General features: G+C 37.5%; 4 protein-coding genes and 4 pseudogenes across 6 annotated transcripts; 2 read left to right on the forward strand and 6 right to left on the reverse strand.

Moving 5' to 3' along the window:
• The first annotated feature begins 185 nt into the window (after nt 1–185).
• On the forward strand, nt 186–3,058 carry LOC147297415 (Single hybrid motif superfamily protein). Its single transcript, XM_086245194.1, has 3 exons — nt 186–501; nt 1,559–1,818; nt 2,644–3,058. Exons 1-3 carry the CDS (start codon nt 423–425, stop codon nt 2,767–2,769), a joined length of 465 nt encoding a protein of 154 aa, XP_086101320.1. The 5' UTR covers nt 186–422; the 3' UTR covers nt 2,770–3,058.
• A 337-nt stretch (nt 3,059–3,395) lies between these two features.
• Nucleotides 3,396–4,565, reverse strand: LOC147297416 (putative F-box protein At4g22165). Its single transcript, XM_086230093.1, has one exon. It carries the CDS (start codon nt 4,563–4,565, stop codon nt 3,396–3,398), a length of 1,170 nt encoding a protein of 389 aa, XP_086086219.1.
• Nucleotides 4,566–6,042: 1,477 nt separating this feature from the next.
• On the reverse strand, nt 6,043–7,208 carry LOC147297417 (putative F-box protein At3g25750). Its single transcript, XM_086233723.1, has 3 exons — nt 6,962–7,208; nt 6,671–6,920; nt 6,043–6,532 (listed from the first exon to the last, which is right to left on the reverse strand). Exons 1-3 carry the CDS (start codon nt 7,206–7,208, stop codon nt 6,043–6,045), a joined length of 987 nt encoding a protein of 328 aa, XP_086089849.1.
• Nucleotides 7,209–7,540: 332 nt separating this feature from the next.
• On the reverse strand, nt 7,541–8,748 carry LOC147297418 (F-box protein At2g26160-like; annotated as a pseudogene).
• Nucleotides 8,749–11,505: 2,757 nt separating this feature from the next.
• Nucleotides 11,506–15,027, forward strand: CPN60ALPHA2 (TCP-1/cpn60 chaperonin family protein). Its single transcript, XM_086242535.1, has 8 exons — nt 11,506–11,595; nt 11,693–11,873; nt 12,126–12,247; nt 12,348–12,555; nt 12,661–12,806; nt 13,233–13,790; nt 14,034–14,234; nt 14,359–15,027. The coding sequence occupies exons 1-8, from the start codon at nt 11,542–11,544 to the stop codon at nt 14,644–14,646; spliced, it is 1,758 nt and encodes a 585-aa protein (XP_086098661.1). The 5' UTR covers nt 11,506–11,541; the 3' UTR covers nt 14,647–15,027.
• Nucleotides 15,028–15,200: 173 nt separating this feature from the next.
• On the reverse strand, nt 15,201–16,890 carry LOC147297420 (AAA-ATPase At3g50940 pseudogene; annotated as a pseudogene). The gene is made up of 2 exons (XR_015120648.1): nt 15,868–16,890; nt 15,201–15,749 (listed from the first exon to the last, which is right to left on the reverse strand). The product of XR_015120648.1 is annotated as an AAA-ATPase At3g50940 pseudogene (transcript).
• A 1,832-nt stretch (nt 16,891–18,722) lies between these two features.
• Nucleotides 18,723–20,872, reverse strand: LOC147297421 (AAA-ATPase At3g50940 pseudogene; annotated as a pseudogene). The gene is made up of 3 exons (XR_015120663.1): nt 20,650–20,872; nt 19,250–20,315; nt 18,723–19,119 (listed from the first exon to the last, which is right to left on the reverse strand). The product of XR_015120663.1 is annotated as an AAA-ATPase At3g50940 pseudogene (transcript).
• Nucleotides 20,873–21,665: 793 nt separating this feature from the next.
• Nucleotides 21,666–23,452, reverse strand: LOC147297422 (AAA-ATPase At3g50940 pseudogene; annotated as a pseudogene).

Raw genomic sequence — 23,452 nt, forward strand, 5'->3', positions numbered from 1 at the left:
TCACGGAAATTCCATGCAACCCTGAAACAACCACACGACGTCCTTATTATAATCCGACACTGTCACTTGCCAGTTGCCACTCACCAACTTCGGGTTTTCAGCGCAGCAGTGCTTATTGGGTTTGTTGACAAATCGACAAACCACCTCGTATCTTTTTTATTTTTTCTTTTTGGGAAATGTTCAAAAAATATTCGGTTGTATATATCTTATTTATTTATTTCCAATTAAACGATGAGCAAAATATAGGGAAAGAAAATAGAAAAGCACATCCACCAACCCCACCACTATATAAAATAGAACAAGTGTAGTTGTATTGAAGGAGAAGCAGGAAACGAAGAAAAAAAAAAAAAAGGAGAAGCAGCGTGGAAGTTGTTTTTTTTTTTTTTTTTGGTCGAGAGTGGTAGTGTTTGGATTCACAAAAAATGGCTTCAAGGTTGTTGTGGGCTTCAAGGGCTGCTTCGTACCTCAGACTCCAAGTAACCCACAGAGGGTTTGCTTCTGGTAAGCTAACACAAAACCCACCTTTCCTGGACCATTTTTTCGTTGTGCTTTTCTTTTATTGATTTGCTTGATGTATTCTACAATGATCTTTAGGAAGATGAATATATATTATTTTAAAAATTTTATGCTTGGATTAGTAAATGCTTGATTCTTTGTGACATGGCTTTTGGTATAGCTGAAGATGTGGATCTCTTATGTGCGTTTGTTAAAATGCTTGGATCTATAACTATTGCAACAAAGGATCTGTTTTTCCTGATGGGTTGTGGGTGCATTTTCCAATTGGTGTGATGTGGGTTTTGGATTAATCTTTCAAAGGTTAATGGGTTTTTGCGTCTTTTGCACATTCTGATGTTAGTGAGGTATAATGATCTGCGCATTATGATTCCATAGTTATTTTTAATTTGTTAGAATTTAGTTTCTGCTGTGATTAGTTTTTGACAGATACACAATTACATATTCAAGGCTTTCTTTTCATATTTCCTAATTACAAGGTCGTCTCTAGATAAATCCATCCATGCATTTTGAAAGAGCTAACAGTTTACTGAGGTAAAGAATCTTTTTTCTTTCTGGTTGCAACTTTGCATATTTGAACCAATAAACAAAGTGTGTCATGAACACCAAGTCTTGGTATGGCTTGTCAGTTTTTTAACCAGGTCAAATGATATCTGAAATGGTATAATATTGGTATCATTATTTATTTGTTGGATTTTGTAGTGTTTTTAGGCTTTTACTCTCTAGAAAATTTAATAAGAAATAAAAAAAATTTCTTACCTAGTTTTTGAATGCTCTCTCTCTCTCTCTCTCTGTGCCCCCTTCCCCCTCCCTGATATTATCTGATGAAATATTCAATTCATTAATATCAGAGTTAGGACCTAATACTAAAGGTGATGTACTACATTGTTCTGTGTACTCAGAAAGAAATTGTTGTTATTGTGTTTAATAGATAGAATTATATTATCAGATTCTGTTTTGGTTGGATTTGAAAATGGTTCATTTTTATTTTCTTACATTAATGGCTTCCTGATGGTACAGCTTATACTTTTCCATATACATGCAGTTGTGAAGGATTTCAAGTATGCTGATTCTCATGAGTGGGTGAAAGTTGATGGAAACTCTGCAACTGTTGGCATAAGTGATCATGCGCAAGATCATTTAGGTGATGTTGTGTATGTTGAGTTACCGGAAGTGGGGGCTGCTGTGAAGCAGGGTGAAGGTTTTGGAGCAGTTGAAAGTGTCAAGGCAACCAGTGATGTTTACTCTCCCGTGTCAGGAAAAGTGGTTGAAGTCAATGAAGAGCTTAGCAACTCCCCTGGTTTGGTAGGTACCCTCATCCTATGCTATTTCTAGATTTAGTATGATAATTGCATGACTTGGTCACACCATTTTGAGTTTGTAGTGCCTTACATCCAGTTCATTATTATTAATAAAATTCAAAGACTAAGTGCTACAAGTTAGTATTTTATGTAGAATCATTTGCTCAACTGTAGTTAGTGTTTCCTTTAGTTATACAATATTCTTACCAAATTCAAAATTTACTAGAGAATTATGAGAAGGGGTTATATGTGTTAGATTTCCATCTGGCATATTCTCTGAGCCTTGGTTATACCTGCATCCCGGTGAAAACTCTCTCTCTTTCTCTCTCTCTCTCATGGTGTAGAGAGCATATAAGTTTTTTAATTTGAGAGAGTTGTGGAGATGATATCACAGATGAAACATGATTAAGAACAAATATCTTAATTATTATTGATGCCTCTTCTATTGTTTTAAACTATATGGTTAAACCCTCATCTCTTCTCTTAATGATAATTTAGGTTTTAGGCTCTTCTACCCTCCAATATTTGACACAAGCAAGGCTTGGATAAACATTAGAAGAAACTTGCATTGTACTATGTTTATCGTGATTATAATTGAACTTAGTGGTCGTTGAGAAAAATAATATATTTCCCTTCAAGTGTTATCCCAAATTGTTAAAAGTCTTCTAAGCTTCGGAAATTCCCTTCAGCTGAAGAAGTTTTGCATAATTGTTGTTTCATATTATGTATGCACTTTGAAAATTGCTTTGTTATAGACACATCAGAAAAAGATTCCCCATCCCCTTATGTTTTCCTTGTGGTAATGTTGGATCTATTTTTCCTGGACCAGGTTAACTCAAGCCCATATGAGAATGGATGGATAATTAAAGTCGAGATAAGTGATAGCAGTGAACTGAAAAAATTGATGGACTCAGATCAGTACACCAAGTTTTGTGAAGAGGAAGATGCACATTGATTGATCCTGGCCATTGGGCAGCAGGCACTTCTCAAGAATGGGTTGTTTCTTGTTTGTGCATAGAGTGTAACAAGGGAGGAAGCCATAAAGTGCAAGTTTCGCTTTCTTGTTTTTTTCACTGCTCCCCTTTTCTACCTTATGAGCTGTCAATTTAGTGGGATGTTTCCTCGATTAGGAATGATCCTTTTTGTTGACTGTTCTGGGATTTGAGTATTGTTATTTTCTATTGGGATTGAAGTACTGCTACAAACTGAAGTAGGAATAATTTCAAGAATATGTTTTGGAATCACTTGCATTGTGTATTCATTTTTTTAGGTTAAGCTAAATGATGAGATGATAGATTCAACTGGCATGTTTACCATCTTTCTAACATGAATGAAATGTTTTTGATGAATTCGAGTCCCATATTCTGTAGCACAGTGTTACACTTTTTCCAATAGCAGTTGCACAAGGATTACAAAACCATCGTCAAGGATCACACATCAGTGGAAGCCCAACAAGGAATACAATATTACCATCTTCAAGGTCCACAGATCAGTGGAAGCTCAACTTCCTCAAGAGTACAAAATTATTCTATCATATTAAATGCAATATGGGTAATAAAGAACAGAATTGTAACCATCTTTTCACACCATGGTGGGCAAAATCCAAATTGATGGTGGCATGTACTTCTTTGAACGACCTAAGTAGTAATAATGCATTCCCAAGCTTCTCTTTTCCAAGTTGAAGACAGTCATGTCAAGAGGTCCCTGAGCTTGATCATAAGCAACATCTACCCCCCCCCATTCATCAATACAGAAATATATGGAATTTGAATGACATCCCGGAAAGTCTAAAGAGGAGACACACAAGGATTGATTATCACCCAAAAACAAAGCATCATTTCCAATACTCTCAATCTCCCCAACACCACAGAACAGCTTGAAAACTTTGAAACTCAGAGACTCAATAAAACACTCGATAAAATTTATACTTTCGAACTTCCTAACCAGCAATAGATCTCCCCCAGACGATTCCACGAGGTATGATTTATCAGCAGTAGTTGGGACCATTGGTACAACTATGCTTGCATGGGGTTTGTTTGTTGGGTCATTGCCAACATGAATTGAATAAATCCCACCCAACCGACTAGTAGCTAGAAACTGGCCTCTATAATAAATTACATCGTCAAATCCAATTATTTGATAGAGACCATAATAGAACTCGACCTTCTGATCTATGTGAGTCCAAGCATAATCCCCTGACTTAAAATGGGCTAGTTTTGTTCCATTGCAATCATAAACTACCACAGCTTCATAATCATTTGGAAACAAAGAAGGGTCTGCAGACAATACCACCTTATGAATGTAGTGATCACATGTATAAGTCTTTTCACGTATGAATCGGGGGACTTGCGTGAAAGGTGGAAGGCAAATGGTACGTTTGGTAAAAGGGTTTAAGAGGGTTACTACCATTTTCTCATCCACACAAGCCAGCCAACCATGGGAAGAACCACAACACCTGTTATTGTAAGGAACATGCAATTCAAAGCTGTAAGTCTTACCTTTTGTGGCATTATACAAGCCACGCTTTTCGTAGGTGTTGTATTTGCCGGGAATCATCAGCATAGGAAGCTGCAGCTTGTGACATGATTTGAGGCGTTGTTGTTTCTGATGTAAAGCTACTGATTGCCATTGCTTGCAAACTGCACTAAACCGGATATAGTCGGAGATTGGTATCAACTTTTCTAGTATCAAATCCAGAAGGTTGCTTGGAAGCCATGCCCATCCTGAAACCAAGGCTGAGGCCTCTTCCATAGTGCAAGAGATAACTTATTTAGGCCTAGTTTGGGTTGGATTTCATTGACAATTTATGAGGTCTGAGGAGCTATACGGCATGTGCATTGTTGAATTGTCATCCTTGGACCTTAGTTACTATGTGGCATATTCCTCCATTCCAGCAAACCCGATGAAAGAATATGATTTCTTTCCTCGTATGGCTCAATATAATCAAATTTAATTTAAAATTCTAGGAAGCTCCAAATGTCATAAGCTGGCATATAAGTATATAACATAATAAATTAATTAGCTATACTGCATAAGGCTGGAAAATGGCATCATAAGCCGATCAAAGGTTGACAAGGTGAGCTGAGTACCAGTACTAGTCCTCATAGGAAAATAAATGGCACTATCTTGTTTGATTCATCTAAATCCATATGTTGGTTTTTTATTTTATTTTTTGGGTCTGAAGCCCATATATCAATTTTTAGCAATGGTACCTCAACTTTGCTCTTTGTCCCTTTACTTTGCATCATTCTGCTACTTGAGCTTTCAATTTGTGTCAAATAGCTATCTTCTGACAATTTCAGGGCTAATTAATTAAGTCCAACCCAACCACCATCTTCCTCTTACTCGACCTGTTGAAAGTATATATATGCAAGGCTCATCCTACATGCCACATAAAGTATTAATTATGATAAGAAGGTTTAGTGGAGGTATACACTCAATTATGTCATGAATCGCATATCATTATCCTTAAAAAAAATTCCTGGCACGATCCTCCAATGTGAGAGAGATAAAGGCAATTGATTCCTAGTTTGATGGAGGGTGAGGTCACACGGGTTTGATCTAGAGAGAAGAAGCTATGGATTTGTTTGTTAGTGTCTTGAATTTTGTTTGTGTTTGTAATAGGAAATGGTAGTGAGTGAATGACTGAACTGGGTGAACTTAATTATGTTATTATATGTATTAATGCCATTTTGGCAGGTAATCAATGATATGGGTGAACTTATTTGCTGCCATTTTGCAGCCATTTGGATTTTGTTTTTTAAGGTAACTTATGGCAGGTAATTTAATTTGTTATAGGTAACTTGAGCTATCAATTTAGTGAGATGTTTATATCTGGATTAGGAATGGTCTCTTTTTTCCCCTCTCTTACTTGATCTATTATCCTTTGATGCTGTTGCAGAGATCTAGGATTTGAGAACAGTTTTTTCATAGAGAAGAATGAAGCACTGAAACAAGCTGAAAGTAGGGACGGCCATCAGACATATTGTTGAAGTAAACTGCAATGTGAATACATTTTTGAGGTTAAGCTAAAAGATGATATGATAGAAATTCAACTGGCATGTTTACCATCTCTAAAGAAGAGCCACCTTCATGGGTCATACATAGATATAGCTGTTTCCAACATGTGAGGATTACATTTAGAATCACTGATAATTGAAAACAGAGCTTGAAGTTGATATTCTATGATATGGAGCAAGTAAAAAAGAACCAAAGTAGAACCATCTTTTCACACCATAGTGGGCGAAATCCAAATTGCTGGTGGCCTTTGCTTCTGTGAACGATTTAACCAGTAATGTGTTACCATTCTTTTGTTTTCCAAGTTGAAGACACTCATGCCATGAAGCAATATTTTCTGTTTAGGACAATGTTGCCAAGGATCCTCAGCACAATCATGAGCAAAGTATATAAAATTTGGATGACACCCCGAAAAGTCTAGAGCGGAGACACACATGGATTGATTGGCACCCAAGAACAAAGCATCATTTTGAATACTCTCAATCTCAACCCATTGGAGTCTATCCCCACAAGTGCATAGCAGTTTAAAAATCTTATATCTCAGAGTCACGGCAGAATATATATGTCCATGACCAATATGTTCAAGCTTAAGAACCAGCAGTAGATCTCCCCCGGATGATTCCACAAGGTATGCCATACCATCATCATGTGGAACAGGTTGTACAACTACGCTTAAATGGAGTTTAGTAGTTGTCTCACTGCTAACATTAATGGAAAAAAACCTTACCATCATAGGAAACAACTAGAAACTGACCTTTATAAAAGATTACCTCATGTAATTCTCTCACTGCATCTGCATGATCTATGTGATTCCAAATTTTCAAGCATCACCACCTGACTTAATATAGGCTATTAAAGCCTTGGAATAGATGACCACAACTTGATAATCTTTTGGAAACAGAAAAGGGTTAGCAGACAATGCAACTTTCGTAACGTAATAATGTTTTAGATCATCAAGCTTCAGTGGACCTTCCGCAAGTGGTGGAAGGCTAATGGTACGTCCGGTGAAAGGGTTCAAGAGGGTTATTACCAAAGATTTGTCATCCACAAAAGCCAACCAACCATGGGAAGAACCACAACACAACACCTCTGCTTGTAAGGCACATGCAGCTCAAAGCTGTAAGTCTTGCCTGTTACGGCATTATACAAGCCACGCCTTTTGTAGCTGTTGTCTTTGTTGCGAATCATCAGCATAGGAAGCAGCAGCTTGTGATGTGATGATTTGAGGCGCTGCTGCTTCCAATGTAAAGCTACTGATTGCCAATGCCTGGAGACGGCACTAAACCGAATATAGTCAGAGTTTGCTATCAACTTTTCTAGTATCAAATCCAGAAGGTTGCTTGGGAGCCATGCCCAGTCTGTACACTGCCACGGCATTTGCACTAAACTTAAACTTTTAGAACTTCACGTGTTTTTTTCTTACACTAACTACCATATTAATTTTACCAAATGTATTTATAGGAGTTTTTAGAAGATTAAGAAGCTGACAATAAAATAAAAAATTTAATTGATTGTTGGTATATAACTTAAGCGATCATGCATAGCAGTGTTAGTTATATTACCATCTCATACATAAGTTGAAGCTCAACATCCTTAAAGAGTATATAATAGCTGTTACAACCTGTGAGGCTTACAATTAGAATTGCAAGACCTTGAAATTATTCAATCACATGGAAGAGGTAATGAAGAACAAAAGTGGAACCGTGTTTTCACACCATGGTGGGCAAAATCCAAATTGCTGGTGGCATGTGCTTCTGCGAACGATCCAAGAAGAAATGCTTTCCCATGATTCTGTTTTCCAAGTTGAAAACACCCATGTCATGAGGCCCTTTAGGTTTATGACAAGCAGCATCAACACAATCATCAGTGAAGTATATGCAATTTGGATGACACCCCGGAAAGTCTAAAGCAGAGACACACATGGATTGGTTGCCACCCAAAAACAAAGCATCATTTCCGATGCTTTCAATCTCAACCCATTGGGGTCTATCCCCACAAGCACAGAACAGCTTGAAAACCTTGAAGCTCATAGTCACCTTAAAACGCTCATAACCATTTACTCTTTTGAACTTGAAAGCCTTGAAGCTCATAGACTTCAAAAAACGCTCACAATAATTCCATCTTTCGAACTTCCTAACCAGCAATAGGTCTCCCCCGGACGATGGCACAAGGTATGTTTTATTATCAGTACCTGGTACCATTGGTACAACAATGCTTAAATGGGATTTAGTAGTTGAGTCACTGCCAACATTAATTGAAAAAACCACACCATCCAAACTTACAGCTAGAAACTGGTCTTTATAGAAAATTACATCATCAAATCCAATCATTTGATCTATGTGAGTCCAAGCATCATCCCCTGACTTGATATGGGATATTTGTTTTCCAAAACCGTCATAGATGACCACAGCTTCATAATCATTTGGAAACAAAGAAGGGTCTGCAGACAATACAACCTTATTAATGTAGTAATCACATCTATAAGCCTTCAACTTACGTGTGGATTGGGGGGGCCTTCGGTGACAGGTGGAAGGCAAATAGTACCTCCGGTAAAAGGGTTTAAGAGGGTTACTGCCAAATTCTCATCCACATAAGCCAACCAACCATGGGAAGAACCACAGCACCTCTTACTGTAAGGCACATGCAACTCAAAGCTGTAAGTCTTACCTTGTGTGACACTGTACAGCGCACGTCTTTCATTGCTGCTGTCTTTAGTTGGAATCATAAGCATAGGAAGCTTCTTGTGACATGATTTCAGGCGTTGCTGCTTCTGATGTAAAGCAACTGAATTCCAATGCTTGCACACTGCACTAAACCGGATATAGTCTGAGATTGGTATCAACTTTTCTAGTATCAAATCCAGAAGATTGCTTGGAAGCCATGTCCATCCTGAAACTAAGGCTGAGGCCTCTTCCATGGTGCTAGATACAACTTATTTAGGCCTGGCTTGGGTTGATTTCATTGACAATTTTTGAGGAATCAGGAGATAGGCTTCTTTAGTTCTCTTAGGCTATGGATTCCTTAGGCATGTGCATTGTTGAATTGCCATCCTTAGTTACTATGTGGCAGATTCCCCCATTCCAGCAAAGCTGATGGAAGATAATGATTTCTTTCCTCGTACAGCTCAATATAATCAAATTTAATTTAGAATTCTAGGAAGCTCCAAAAGTCATAAGCTGGCTTATAACATAATAAATTAATTAGCTATACTGCATTTGGTTGGAAAATGGCATCTTAAGCCGATCAAAAGCTCCCCACCTGTGCACAGTTCCATGACAATGTGAGCTGAGTACCAGCACTAGTCCTCCTAGGAAAACAAGTGGCACTATCTTCTATAATTCAACTGAACTCTAAGGCCATAATTTGATGAAGAATTTGAAAAGGCAAATTCATGTATTTTGAGGTTCACCTGACATGTTTACCTTCTTCCTAAACAAGTACAAAATGTATTATTATATGAATTTGAGTCACATTTGCTGCATACATTTATATAATGGCCTATTTTCAAATATAAAGAACTTGCTGAAAATTAGATCACTGCTGTATGAATTTTACGTCTCTCTCATATTTCAGTTTCATATTATACTTCCATTATGCATCTTAAATTCTCTAAATTATTATGGTAGCTCCCCTCCAATCAAGAGGGCTGTTCATTATATTTGATATCAGTTAGTTTCCCTTAAAAGTGCTACTGTATAAGAACGTGTTTCTCTCCAGATCAATGCACTGCATTTTGTTTTTGTGTAGTACATTTAGAATCGAAAATAAAGTTTGAAATTAATCATTTGGAACAAGTAAAAAACAAAAAGGTCGAAAATTCGCTTCACAACAAAGTGGGCAAAGTCCAAATTGCTGGTGGCATGTTCTTCTGTGAACCATCTAAGCAGTAATGCCTTCCCATTCTTCTGTTTTCCAAGTTGAAGACACCCATGTCATGAGGCCCTTGAGCTTAATGATACCTAACATCTACACGATGATCAGTGAAGTATATACAATTTGAACGACACCCTGGAAAGTCCAAAGCAGAAACACACATGGATTGATTGACACCCAAAAACAAGGCATCACTTTCAATCCTCTGTATCGCAACCCATTGATTGCCATGAATCATCAACATGAGAATCTGCGGCTTGTGGGGCTGCTGCTTCTGCTTCTGATGCAAAGCCACTGATTGCCAGTGCTTGCAGACAGCACCAAACCGAATACGGCCATCCATTGGTACTAACTTTTCTAGTATCATATCAAGAAGGTTGCTTGGTAGCCATGCCCACTCTGAAACTAATGCCTCTGCCATAGCGCTTGCTAAATGCTAAACTTTGAAACAACCTCACTTTTCTTTCTTGTTAACAACTCTCAAAATGATTCTCGTTATGTATACATAATTACATATATGATGGTGTGACTGTGATTTTCAAAAATGCCCACTCTGATAGAGAATTGAGAAGATGAGTTCTAGCTTGTATTAATTTGGATTACAATCCCAATATTCATTCAAGTTTTGGAAGTCAATTGCAATTAAAGTGAGAACAGTTTTGAGTTTAATCTAAATGATCGTGAGATGATAGAGATTCAGTTGGCATGCATGTTTACCATCTTCCTAATTAAACAAGAACAAAATATGTTACATGAATTTGATTCACATTTGCTGTCTGGATTTTAATGGTTGTACTCTATATTCCATCACAAGGCGAACTTAGTACCTGTTGTCGTACGAAAACAAGTGGCACTATATCTCCCATGAGGCCATGATCCAACATTCAACTAAGCCCATATATTCTATATATTATATTATATTATATATATATATATATATATATATCATGGTATCCAAACTATTTGCACGTCATTTTTTAACCAACAAAGAAAAAAGAAAAGTTTGCATTTCTCTCTTATTGAAGTCAAAGAGTTCATCCCCACTTGTAGAAACCGCAATATATACTTTGAGAACTTCAATTGTTTTTTTGTTTTTGTTTTTTCGTAGTCCAGAACTTCACTTTCTTTCATGCAAGAACAATCGAAAATGGTGTTTATTTTGGATATATTCGTAATTTGATATATATGTTGAGATGATTATCCCCAAATGCTCTATTTATAGGGGTACGTTCCTAGAAGATTTAAAAACTAGAAAACAAAATATTTCAATTAATTTGATTCACTGTATGTAATTTGAATGAAGTGGAAGATAAAATCAAGTCAACCAATTTATTGACGAACTAAAAAAACACACACAAAATCATAATTGGCCATAATCTGAAAAAAAATTTGAAAAATACAGATTCATGTGGAGCTCGTGGAGGATCACAAAGGCTAAAATCTTTACTTGTTTTGATTTTTGAAAAAGTAATGCTTTATATTTATATTTCGACAATAATTCTAAGGTTAATCAAATAATGTGACATTACAAATGACATTATCCTAGTAAAAAGTAAATGAATTTTCAAGTGAGTTTAAACAAATAAAACACTGATAATTACAATTGTACAGTATAAAAAAAAAAATTACAAGCGAGTCTAATAATCATGTTGTTTATCATAGTATTAGGGCCTCTGTGATGCCCCAAAAATAAATCCGACCGATCGACGACTCAGCTTGACTCGTCCGAGTCATCCTTCTCCTAAAAGTAAAAACCCTCAAAATTTTCCAGGAAAATCCTTCAAAATCCCAGAAAGTTGTCCTAAACCCCAAAACCCTTGTTCAGCCAGCAACAGAAATGTCTCTCCCCTCCCCTTCCTGTCAACTCCTCCTTCACAAATCTCTCTTCTCTGTAAGTCTCTCTCTCTCTCTCTCTCTCTCTCTCTCTCTCTCTCTCTCTCTCTCTCTCTCTCTCTATTGTGAATTTGGGCTATTGGGTTTTATTGCAGCTGCAGAGCATTTCTGGGAAGCAACGAGTATCTGGGTTTTGGAGAAAGCCACAGGCTTTGAGGAGTCTTGTGGTCAGAGCAGGCCCAAAGAAGATATCTTTTGGTAAAGAATGCAGGAATGCCTTACAAGCTGGGATAGATAAGCTTGCTGATGCTGTTTCTCTTACCTTAGGACCTAAAGGTATGGCTGACCTTTTTAAATTGCATGGTTGTGCTAAACATTGCTGTATTGTAAATTTGTTATACTGAAAATAGTCATAGTTGACTTAGTTGGTCAGGATTGGTAGTTTTTCTTAGTTGGCCAACCCTTCAGATTATCTGGAATATCAGTGATTATAATGCAGCTAATTTGTGATTTTAGACTTTTACAAATAATTAAATGGTGATGTCATTTGTGTGAGAATTGTTGATTGATTTTAAGTGAAACATGCAGGACGTAATGTTGTTCTTTCTGAGTCTGAAACACTGAAAGTGATTAATGATGGTGTAACAATTGTTCAGTCCATAGAGCTAGAAGATACAATTGAGAATGTGGGAGCAATGCTAATCCAAGAGGTCATTCATGGTTGCTAGATAATTCTCTTACTGAAACTTGTGTCAGTGCATTTTCAAGCATACAATTAGAAATGTTACATCTTTACTGTCCTACTTGCAGGTTGCAAGTAAAATGAATAATTTGGCCGGTGATGGCACCACCACTGCAATCATTTTGACACGAGAAATGATCAAAGGTGGGCTATTGGCAGTAGCTTTTGGGGCTAACCCAATGTCTTTGAAGAAAGGAATGGATAAGACTGTAACTGAATTGGTCAAGGTCTTGAAGAAGAAAAGTCTTCCCATAAAAGGAATGAATGATATTAAAGGTGATCATTTCTCATCATTCAAATTTCATAAAACTCACTTTCTATTTTTTGTCTTGTCTTTTTGTTTTTAGATACAATTTTAAGAATGTTTTCTCCTTTTTGCAGCTGTGGCCTCAATTTCTGCCGGAAATGATGAATTCATAGGGAACTTGATTGCTGAAGCTATAGAAAAGATTGGCCCTGATGGTGTAATCTCAATTGAGTCATCCTCATCCTTTGAAACTTCTGTTTTAGTTGAAGAAGGACTGAAGGTAAATTATAATGATTTTCTCCCAGTAAAATATATGACAGTTTATAAATTTAAGAAAAAATTTAAATTATTAACATTGGAGGATTTTCATAGAAATGAATAGGGAAAAGGTTTTTATGATTGGATTGCAACAGATGTTTATTAATTTTTGAGATCTTATAGATAATTTATTTGGTAATATCACAAAGGAAATCTCAGGGCTAAAATTGGGGTCTAATTGATTTTTTTATTTCTTTAATTTCTGTTTTGTTTACTTGATATTCAAACAAAAAATGCATAATCTTTATTTTGAGTGGGTAAGTTGTTCTAACAACAATATTACAAATATTTCAAGTGAATTGAATTGGTGGTCTGCACATCTTTCGAGTATCTGTTAGTAGCCATTCTCTTGCATGCATTAAACCTGGTATTTTCTCTTCTTGTACAGTTTGACAAGGGTTACATGTCCTCCCACTTCATTACTAACCAGGAAAGATCTGTTGTGGAGTTTGACAAAGCTAAGGTCCTAGTAACTGATCAGAAGATTTCAACTGTTAAAGAAATTGTTCCTTTACTGGAAAAGACAACCCAATTGAGTATCCCACTGCTAATCATTGCAGAGGATATCTCAAAGCAAGTACTGGAAACATTAGTGGTGAACAAAATGCAGGGTTTACTTAATGTTGCTGTTGTAAAATGTCCTGGATTTGGAGAGAGAAAAAAAGCACTTTTGCAAGACATTGCACTAATGACAGGTGCTGATTTTCTTTCTGGAGATTTTGGTTTGACCCTTGAAAGTGCAACATCAGATCAACTTGGAATTGCAAGAAAAGTGACAATAACAGGTAATTCAACAACCATAGTTGCTGACCCTTCTACTAAAGCCGAGATTCAGGCAAGAATATTGCAGATCAAGAAGGATCTAGCAGAAACAGAAAGTGCAAACTTGTCGAGAAAGCTTTCTGAAAGAATTGCCAAACTTTCTGGTGGAGTTGCTGTAATTAAGGTCTGCAATATGAAAGAGCTACTATATTTGATATGATGCATGTAGAAAATGTCATTTTTTTTATTAGTGTATGTTTCTTAATGGTGATTGTGCATTTCTGGTGCAAACTAGAAAAGCTTATTGTTTATTTTCCTTTTGTTTTCAACCATAACAGAAAATTAAATGAATAGTTAATGTTCTTTTTCTCAACTCTTTTTTTCTACTGTTATCATTACTTTATTAAGTGATGTACATGTGACTTAGGTAGGAGCACATACTGAGATGGAACTTGAAGATCGCAAACTCAGAATTGAGGATGCAAAGAATGCTACATTTGCTGCTATGGAGGAAGGGGTAGTGCCTGGTGGTGGTGCCACGTATGTACATCTGTCAGAATTGATTCCTGTTATAAAGGATTCTATGAAAGATTTAGATGAGCAGATTGGTGCTGACCTTGTGGCAAAGGTGGGTTCTTCTTTTCTTTTCTTAACTCACACACAAAAACAGGTATACTATGAACGTGCATGCACACATGGACACACAAACACAAACACCTATACAATTAAGACCTGTCAATGTTGAATTTCAGGCTCTCCTTGCTCCTGCAAAATCAATTGCAACTAATGCAGGGGATGATGGGGAAGTTGTTGTGGAGAAGACTAAAAGTTGTGATTGGAGAATTGGGTACAATGCAATGACAGGCAGGTATGAAGATCTTCCAAATGCAGGAGTTATAGATCCTTGTCGGGTTTCAAGATGTGCCCTTCAAATTGCAGCCTCAATTGCTGGGGTGGTTCTTACAACGCAAGCCGTATTGGTGGAGAAAACAAAGACAGAAAAGCCAGCTATTCCTTTTGTTCCGGGAATAACTCCTTAGTGAATGAAGTCAAGAAAGCCAGATGGAGTCTGAGAAAGAGGCGACCTGGAAATTTTGTATCCCATGCTTTGCAACGAAGCTTGTGAATTTGAGTACAACTTTGATATGAAGATGAAACAGGCTTTTGAAGCTGTGGAGAGCTAAACAGATTCTGTTTTGCATCAGAGTTTCAGTTATAAGAGAATGAGATGTCATATGCAATAAAGAGCTTGCATCTGCGGCAACGGTCACCCACTAACAAACTGTGTTCCTACCAGCCAAGGATTTGTTCATTTTATGAGTTTTGATTAGCATGCGATAAACAGTTGCTTGTACAGTTAACTGTAAAAATATGTTGAATAGTATGGTTCTTGAAATGAAAGCATTCCTAATTTGAGTTGATTACAGTTTTTGGAAGCATTCAAAATTGTTCTAATAATGCTAACTGTTTATCAACTTAATTTCTCCAATAATTCTTCAAGAACTTCACTTCCCTTAACAATTGGTCAAGACCAGAATATGACAATGTTCTATTAGCAATCAAACTCTACTTCCATTGGTCAAGAACTGGAGATGTATATACAACCTAATATCAGGTAACCCAAAACCAACCCATCACCACTAAACTACCCAGTAGCTTAACATGTGCACTAATTACTACTTGCCTACCATTCTTCCTCCATTGACTACACCTATGCTATTTTGTCATCATCATCTTCACCTACAGACTACTATGCCATGGCCTTCACCTTCCCCTTTTCATTCATCAATTTGTTCTGCTTTAGCAGTGTGATCAGACATTGGAGTGCAACTTCAGCATCCTCACTCTTCATTAGCTCCTCTGCCACTTGTGCAGGAGTGACCTTTGCATTTTGCAGTAGACTTTCAATCTCCTCAAACACAGGGTGGTCTTCATAGATGCCCAGGTAATTGCGCGCCAATGTTTTAAACCCGCCATACGTGCAATACGACATGTGGATGTGCATGTCCATTCGTCCAGGACGCAGCAATGCAGGGTCAAGCTTGTTCACATGATTAGTAGTGAATACAATGATCCTCTCTTCTACACAACTAGACCACAGGCCATCTATGAAGTTCAGCAGTCCAGCTAGCGTAATCGGAGTCTAAAGAAAACAAAATGTAATTAGTACACCATATAATTTTAGCCATTTTTATTACCAGTCAAATACCAATCACTAACAAATTTAGCCATTGACATTGGAAATAAAAATTAACACTGACCACAGAAGAGTCTTTTTCACTGCTCTTTGTACTCTTTGTCGGATCCTTTCGATTTTTCAGCTCCAGACCACAATCTATATCCTCAATCACAAGTATAGATTTGTTTCTTGTTTCAAGCAGTACCCTTCTCAATTCCATGTCCGATTTCAAATGGGTCAGTTGCAAATCAAAGATATCAAACTTGAGATGATTAGCCATGGCAGCTATTAGTGACGATTTACCAGTGCCTGGAGGACCATACAGAAGATACCCTCTTTTCCAAGCCTTTCCCACCCTTTGATAGAACTCTTTACCCTTCAAAAACCTGTCCAAGTCCTCCAAAACCGTTCTCTTCAGTTCTGGATCCATGGCTACCGTCTCAAACGTTGCAGGGTGTTCGAATCTGATTGCAATCCATCCGATTCTGAACCCCTCTGCCCTGATTGTATGCAGCTTGACAACCTTGACTTCCTCTTTCATGGCCTTACACCTCTCCAAAACATAAGGCAAGTAAGAACCCTCCACCATTTCCTTGTGCCTCACGTCAAACGAAAGCTCAAAGCATCGGTTCTGCTCTTTTACGGAATTGAACTTCCATTTCAGCTCAATGCCTTGGTACTCGTCCTCAAACTCTTGGTCGTGCGCAAAGTGGTAGGAGGACTGAGTCTCCCTCCGGGTTTGAGCGATTCTGAGAAGCCGAGTTGAAGAGCTGGTCTTGTTCTGCAAGTAAAGCTCCGAAGCGCTGAAGATTTCGTTGCGAACCATGCCATGGGATTCTTCGATTTTCAGGGTCATGGGCTGGTCGTAGAGCAAGCGGTTGAAGAAGCTATGGAAGAGTGAAAGGATAAATCTTTGGATGGAGTTGGGTAAGGTTCGCTTGAAGAAGTCTATGAGGATGGAGAGGACGAACTTCTGGATGGGTTGGGGTACTGATCTCAAGCATTGGTTGCTCATGGACTGAATAAGCATCAAGGAAGCAGCCAAGGATGCACAAGCTGTCAGCCATTTTGGTGTGGAAACTTGAATTTTTTTCACAGGAAGCATTGTGAAAATGGGGAAAGTAATATATTTGGAAGGTCTTTAATTCTTTATAAAGGAGTTGAAAAGATTTTCTTTAATCAATAAATAAAGTGTCTGACAAGTGAAAACAAACTTGGAAGAGTAAGGAAGGGGAAACTACAATACATGTGGCCTACCCTGTAACCATGGGCTGTACCCCTCACAGCCTTTGGGAAAAAAAGAACTGGGAATTTTCATCCACTGACATTGTTTCATACATTAATTACTTTTTTGACGAGAATTCTTAGTCTACAAAAGTGTAATAGCATTTTTACTCCTTGAACTTGATTTCAGATCAAATTTTAAACAGAAATTATAACCTGGAAGGCTGGAAGCACCTGCTGATCTAAGTTTGTCTAGTGCATTCTCTGCTTGGTTAGAATCAATTGATGATGGGGAGAAGAGACTGATATCAATGATGAGAATTGGAGCTAATGATGGAGAAGAATCTATGGATCCAAAACTAGTTTCCTTAACAATACATTCTGGTTGGTCACCGTTGATGGACATTTCTCGGACACTCATATTGTACTCTGTGCTAATGATCTAGTGGGGTGACTAGTGACTAGAGGATTTATAATCTGATGATTGTGATTTGTGAATGGTTAACCTTAACATAAAGAGATAAGCTTTTATTAATATAAAACTCTTCCACATTGATGCATGCCTGCATGCTCTTAATTTATTTAGTCTGCAGGTCTACATGAGAGGCCACATATGACAACCTTAATATTCATTTAATAATTTTGGCCGGCTTGAGAGCATTTGTTTTTGGGCAGGGAGTACTCATAACAAGCCAGAAGAACTTTATGGTCTAGGGGATGTTTTGAGTTTAAAATTGCATCATACTAATTTCATTTGTCATATAGCGCAGCCTACTATTCTTTTAGTTTTCTTTTTTCCATTTGTTATAAAATGCAGCATACCAATTATGAAAAAAAATAAATAAAAGATCTCATATGTTCTAAATAGGGATCCTATATTAATACTGGAACCAAAATTGGTGCAATTACAAACTTGCAGTAGGATAACATGTCGCTCACTCAAATGCTACACATAACTTATTAATAATTAAAGAAAGGTTGATGTTGTTTATCTAAATTTTGTCATATTTAGTATTTTGTTAATTTTTAGTAGGAAGCTAAGATGCATTACAATGGGATTTCACAAAGTAATAAAAGAGGCGAAGAATTGGGACTTTAAGCACATAGTTTTTGTCAATATAGAAATGGTTATTCATGGATTTTGTATGTAAATGCAGCTGGAACATCAAGTATATATTTTGTGAATTTATGAAGCTTACTAAAGATTTAAGAGCGAGATGAGGTTCTCTACATTTTGTGCAGCACGTATAGAAAATACGAGAAATAGAAGTTGCTAAGTTTTTTTGAGCTCTAGAATAATTGAGTTGTATTGGGATTTGGGTACCCATGAGCATATACTCTTTACCCTTTTAAGGTGTATTTATTGATATATTGGCAGCATTTTATATGCTTTTTTTGTTTTGTGTTGGTTTGCATTTCATATCCTTTCTCTGTGAATACATGACTGAAAAATATTGGCTCAATCTTTGAAACAAAAGATGCTGAATGAAAAGGCAAAGCAGCAAGTCAGGATCTTTGAAACTGAAACATTTGAATTGGATCCTGTTAAGGCCGGAATATGCCACTGTTCTATTAACAATCAAACTTAGTTCCATTTGTCAAGAACTGGATTTCAACAATCCAAAACCAGCACATCACCACTAAACTACCCAGTAGCTTAACCTGTCAGCACTAATTACTACTTGCCTACCATTGTTCCTCCACTGACTACGCCTATGCTATTTTGTCATCATCATCTTCCCCTTTTCGTTCATCAATTTGCTTTGCTTTGCTTTAGCAGTGTGATGAGACATTGGAGTGCAACTTCAGCATCCTCACTCTTCATTAGCTCCTCTGCCACTTGTGCAGGAGTGACCTTTGCATTTTGCAGTAGACTTTCAAACTCCTCAAACACAGGGTGGTCTTCATAGATGCTCAGGTAATTGTGCGCCAATGTTTTAAACCCGCCATACGTGCAATACGACATGTGGATGTGCATGTCCATTCGTCCAGGACGCAGCAATGCAGGATCAAGCTTGTCCACATGATTAGTAGTGAATATTATGATTCTCTCTTCTACACAACTAGACCACAGGCCATCTATGAAGTTGAGTAGTCCTGAGAGTGTAATCTGTGACTGAAGAAAACAAATGTAATTAGTATATCAAATAATTTTAGCCACTTGCGTGGACATTAAATACCAACACTAACAAATTTAGGCTATTTAGCCATTGACATTGCAAAGAAAAATTAATACTGACCGCAAGAGAGTCTTTTTCACTGCTCCTTGTACCCGTTGTTGGATCATTTCGATTTTTCAGCTCCAGACCACAGTCTACATTCTCAATCACAAGCATGGACTTATTTCTTGTTTCAAGCAATACCCTTCTCAATTCCATGTCTGATTTCAAATGGGTTAGCTGCAAATCATAGATATCAAACTTGAGATGATTAGCCATGGCAGCTATGAGTGACGATTTGCCAGTGCCTGGAGGACCATATAGAAGATACCCTCTTTTCCAAGCCTTTCCAATCCTTTGATAGAACTCTTTCCCCTTCAAAAACCTGTCCAAGTCCTCCAAAACCGTTCTCTTCAGTTCTGGATCCATGGCTACCGTCTCAAATGTTGCAGAGTGTTCGAACTTGATTGCAATCCATCCAATTCCATCTGCCCAGACTGTATGCAGCTTGACCACCTTCGCTTCCTCTTTCATGGCCTTAAACCTCTCCATAACATAAGGCAAGTAAGAACCCTCCACCATTTCCTTGTGCCTCACGTCAAACGAAAGCTCAAAGAATCGGCTCTGCTCATTTACGGAATTGAACTTCCATTTCAGCTCAATGCCTTGGTACTCGTCCTCAAACTCTTGGTTGTGCGCAAAGTGGTAGGAGGACTGAGTCTCCCTCCGGGTTTGAGCGATTCTGAGAAGCCGATTGAAGAGCTGGTCTTGTCTTGCAAGTAGAGCTCCGAAGCACTGTAGATTTCGTTGCGAACCATGCCATGGGATTCATCGATTTTCAGGGTCATGGACTGGTCGTACAGCAAACGGTTGAAGAAGCCATGAAAGAGCGAAAGGAGGAACCTTTGGATGGAGTTAGGTAAGGTTCGCTTGAAGAAGTCTATGAGGATGGAGAGGACGAACCTCTGTATGGGTTGGGGTACTGTTCTCAAGCATTGGTTGCTCATGGACTGAATAAGCAACAAGGAAGCAACCATGGATGCACAAGCTGTCAGCCATTTTGGTGTGGAAACATGAATTTTTTTCACAGGAAGCATTGTGAAAATGGGGAAAGTAACAAAGGAAACCCAAGCAACTAAGCAAGCTCCTGTGAAAATGGGGAAAATAATTATTGGAAACTCTGTGAAAATGGGGAAAAGATTGAGATGAAAAAAGAAGATAAGATTGCCACCAATTATTTGCAAGGTGTTTATAAAGGAGATGAAAAGATTTTCTTTAATGAATTCAAGTATTTTTCCAAACAATTTATTAATTCATTAAAGAAAATCTTTTCATCTCTTTTATAACACCTTGCAAATAATTGGTGGCAATCTTTTCATCTTTTTTCATCTCAATCTTTTCCCCATTTTCACAGAGTTTCCAATAATTAGTTTCCCCATTTTCACAGGAGCTTGCTTAGTTGCTTGGGTTTCCTTTGTTACTTTCCCCATTTTCACAATGCTTCCTGTGAAAAAAATTCATGTTTCCACACCAAAATGGCTGACAGCTTGTGCATCCATGGTTGCTTCCTTGTTGCTTATTCAGTCCATGAGCAACCAATGCTTGAGAACAGTACCCCAACCCATACAGGTTCGTCCTCTCCATCCTCATAGACTTCTTCAAGCGAACCTTACCCAACTCCATCCAAAGTTCCTCCTTTCGCATTTTCTTTAATGAATTAATAAATTGTTTGGAAAAATACTTGAAGAGCAAGAAAGGGGGAACTACACTACATGTGGCCTACCCTGTAACCATGGGCTGTACGGTTGTACCTGTACCTGTAACCATGGACATTTTTTCATAAATTGTTTACTTTTTTTACCTCCGATCAAAAAGTTTACAACTTTCAACCTTCTAGTTGTGAAATTACCAAACTACCATTTATTTAAATTATGATTTAGATGTGATGTACACCTTCTTGTGTTGACCATCATGCGCAATCGATTATTCTCAAAAGAAGAATAATTGGGTCTAAAAATAATCTAAAGAGTCAAAATTATAAAACTTTCTAACGGTATAATGAATTAAAAAGGATCATTTGATAAAACACTTCAAAAAATTTGTACCCAAAATAGATCATCCATTCATATGATACAGTGTGCATGTACGACTATATATGTGTATATGTTTATTTTATTTTTATTGGATCTTAATCAACCATATACTGTTTTTCATTCTGTTTTATTGGGTAATGTTGTTATCTACAAGACTACAACAATACAATTTCATGGAATAAATCTAACGGATCTATGGCCAGAAAAATACATTAATTTGAAATTGAGCACAGTTTGTTTCCTAGAAAATTGTTCTAGTAATGCCAAATTGCTAACTGTTTCAACTCAATTTCCCCAATATTTCTTGGAGAACTTCACTTTTCCTAACAATTGCTTAATTTGCTTTAAAAGTTTCTTCTTTCATGAACTGAAACATTTGAATTGGATGGTAATTCCTGATTTCTTTACTTCCATATGTCAAGAACAGAAGATATATAAACAACCTAATATTAGCAATCCAAAACCAACACATCACCACTAAACTACGTACCCAGTAGCTTAACATGTCACCACTAATTTCTTCTTGCCTATCATTCTTCCTCTACTGACTACACCTGTGTCATTGTCTTCATCTTCTCCTTTTCATTCATCAATTTCTTTTGCTCTAGGAGCGTGATCAGACCTCACAGCAATGAATTAACTTCTCACACAATGGGGCAGAGCTTATTGATTTTAAGTATTAGCTGTGTGACCAAGGACCTGTGCTTATATAAAGTACTCATAAATTCCTAGTTCCTCCCATCAAGGACTCCAGAATTCAATCCTAATAGGACTCTATATAGACTTTGCTGGATAATTGCCTTGTTTATAACATAAGGTCTTTAAATAACTAAGTCTTCCTAGTCCAACTCAGATAAGTAATCTATTTAAGATGGACTTGCTGATTTATGTCTTATTAATAAACCTATTACTTGTATCTTAAGTATTAATGTAATATTAACTCCAGGTAGAACAATTTATTTGTCCATTTAATTCTTACAGGGTGGTCTTCACAGATGCCCAGGTAATTGCGTGCCAATGTTTTGAACGCGCCATACGTGCAATACAACATGTGGATGTGCATGTCCATTCGTCCAGGACGCAGCAATGCAGGATCAAGCTTCTTCATGTGATTAGTTGTAAATATAATGATCCGCTATTCCACACAACTAGTCCACAGGCCATCTATGAAGTTCAGTAGTCCAGATAGCGTAATCTGTGCCTGATTCAAAGAAAACAAAATGTAATTAAATTTTAGCGGTTTTTATGACCTCAAATACCAATATCACTAACAAATTTAGCCATTGACATTGCAAATAAAAATTAGTACTGACCGCTGGAGAGTCCTTTTCACTGCTCTTTGATCTACTCTTCAAATGCTTTCGATTTTTCAACTCCATACCACAATCTATATCCTCAATCACAAGTATGGATTTGTTTCTTATCTCAACCAATACCCTTCTCAGTTCCATGTCTGATTTCACAAGAGAGTTAGAGCTGCAAATCATAGATGTCAAACTTGAGATGATTAGCGTTGGCAGCTATCATTGACGATTTGATAAAACTCTTTCCCCTTCAAAAACTTGTCCAAATCCTCCAACACCGCTCTCTTCAGCTCTAGTTCCATGGCCACAGTCTCAAATGTTGCAGAGTGTTCGAATTTGATTGCATTCCATTCGATTCTAAACACGTCCAAGTAAATTTTATGCAGCTTCACAATCTTTGTTTCCTCTTTCATGGCCTTAAACCTCTCCAAAACATAAGGCAAGTAAGAACCCTCCACCTTTTCCTTGTGCTTGACGTCAAAGGAAAGCTCAAAGAACTGCTCATGCTTTTCCACGGAGTTGAACTTCCATTTCAGCTTAATGCCTTGGTACTCATCCACGAACTCTTGGTTGTGTGCAAAGTGGTAAGAGGATTGAGTCTCCCTCCGGGTTTGCGCGATTCTGAGAAGCCGAGTTGAAGAGCTGGTCTTGTTCTGCAAGTAAAGCTCCGAAGCACTGAAGATTTGGTTGCGAACCATGCCATGGGATTCTTCGATTTTTAGGGTCCTTGGCGGGTTGTACAGCAAACGGTTGAAGAATCCATGGAAAAGGGAAAGTAGGAATCTTTGGATGGAGCTGGGCAAGGTTCGCTTGTAAAAGTCTATGAGGATGGAGAGGACGAACCTCTGGATGGATTGGGGTACTGATCTTGAGCACTGGCTCCACAT

The sequence above is a fragment of the Dryas octopetala genome, chromosome 1 (assembly GCF_963921425.1).
Source record: "Dryas octopetala chromosome 1, drDryOcto1.1, whole genome shotgun sequence".
In the NCBI taxonomy this organism is placed as follows: domain Eukaryota; kingdom Viridiplantae; phylum Streptophyta; class Magnoliopsida; order Rosales; family Rosaceae; genus Dryas; species Dryas octopetala.